This window comes from Tupaia chinensis, unplaced genomic scaffold (genome assembly GCF_000334495.1).
Source record: "Tupaia chinensis unplaced genomic scaffold, TupChi_1.0 Scaffold000335_1, whole genome shotgun sequence".
NCBI lineage: Eukaryota > Metazoa > Chordata > Mammalia > Scandentia > Tupaiidae > Tupaia > Tupaia belangeri.
Window position 1 is genome coordinate 1,042,497 of NW_006159829.1, and position 581 is coordinate 1,043,077.

The 581-nt window shown below is 67.8% G+C and overlaps 1 protein-coding gene across 1 annotated transcript in view; it reads left to right on the forward strand.

The window, feature by feature from the left end:
- ARC (activity regulated cytoskeleton associated protein) overlaps positions 1-575 on the forward strand; it is a 23,084-nt gene extending 22,509 nt beyond the window's left edge. The window contains exon 9 of the mRNA XM_006152145.1: positions 77-575. Within this exon, the coding sequence (XP_006152207.1) occupies positions 77-136 (60 nt within the window). The 3' untranslated portion in view covers positions 137-575. The remainder of the gene's footprint in view (positions 1-76) is intronic.
- Positions 576-581: the final 6 nt, after the last annotated feature.

Sequence of the window (581 nt, forward strand, 5' to 3'; positions counted from 1 at the left end):
GGGGGCGCGGGGCGGGCCGGCGGAGCCAGCTGGCCCCCACCCGCCCTCGGAGCCCGAGCCTGGGGCTGAGCCCGAGGCCATCACGCCTGCCCCCACCAGTGAATCCGTAGCCAGTGACCGGACCCAGCCTGAGTAGAGGACAGTCGCAGCCCTGGCCTGCCCGTAGCCCCAGCCTTCGCCATCCAGGACTTGAGAGTTAGGGCCGACCCCTGCGGAGAGCCCCGTCAAGTGGGGCATCCCCTCGGCTGCCTGGCCCAACTCACACAGACACACCAGATGCGGGCAGTGCTCAGAACACAGAGGAGCCCCTCCCCGAGGGCTCCAACCTGTCATCTCCCCACCCCCATCCTCAAAGCCCTGCCTGGCTTCCCGCCACACTCTCAGTGCCAGAGCACACCCCCACCTCCACACTGCTCAGCCCCCTGGGCACACAGAAAGCCATGTCAGGATGGCATGGGCCAGAGGGCGTCGAGCTCATAGGACACCCCAAGCAGCAGCTAAGGCTGACCTGGTGCTGGAACCTCAACTTCCGGGATGCCGCCTTCCCCTGGCAGTCGCTGCAGAGCTGGCTGGCTCCCTTG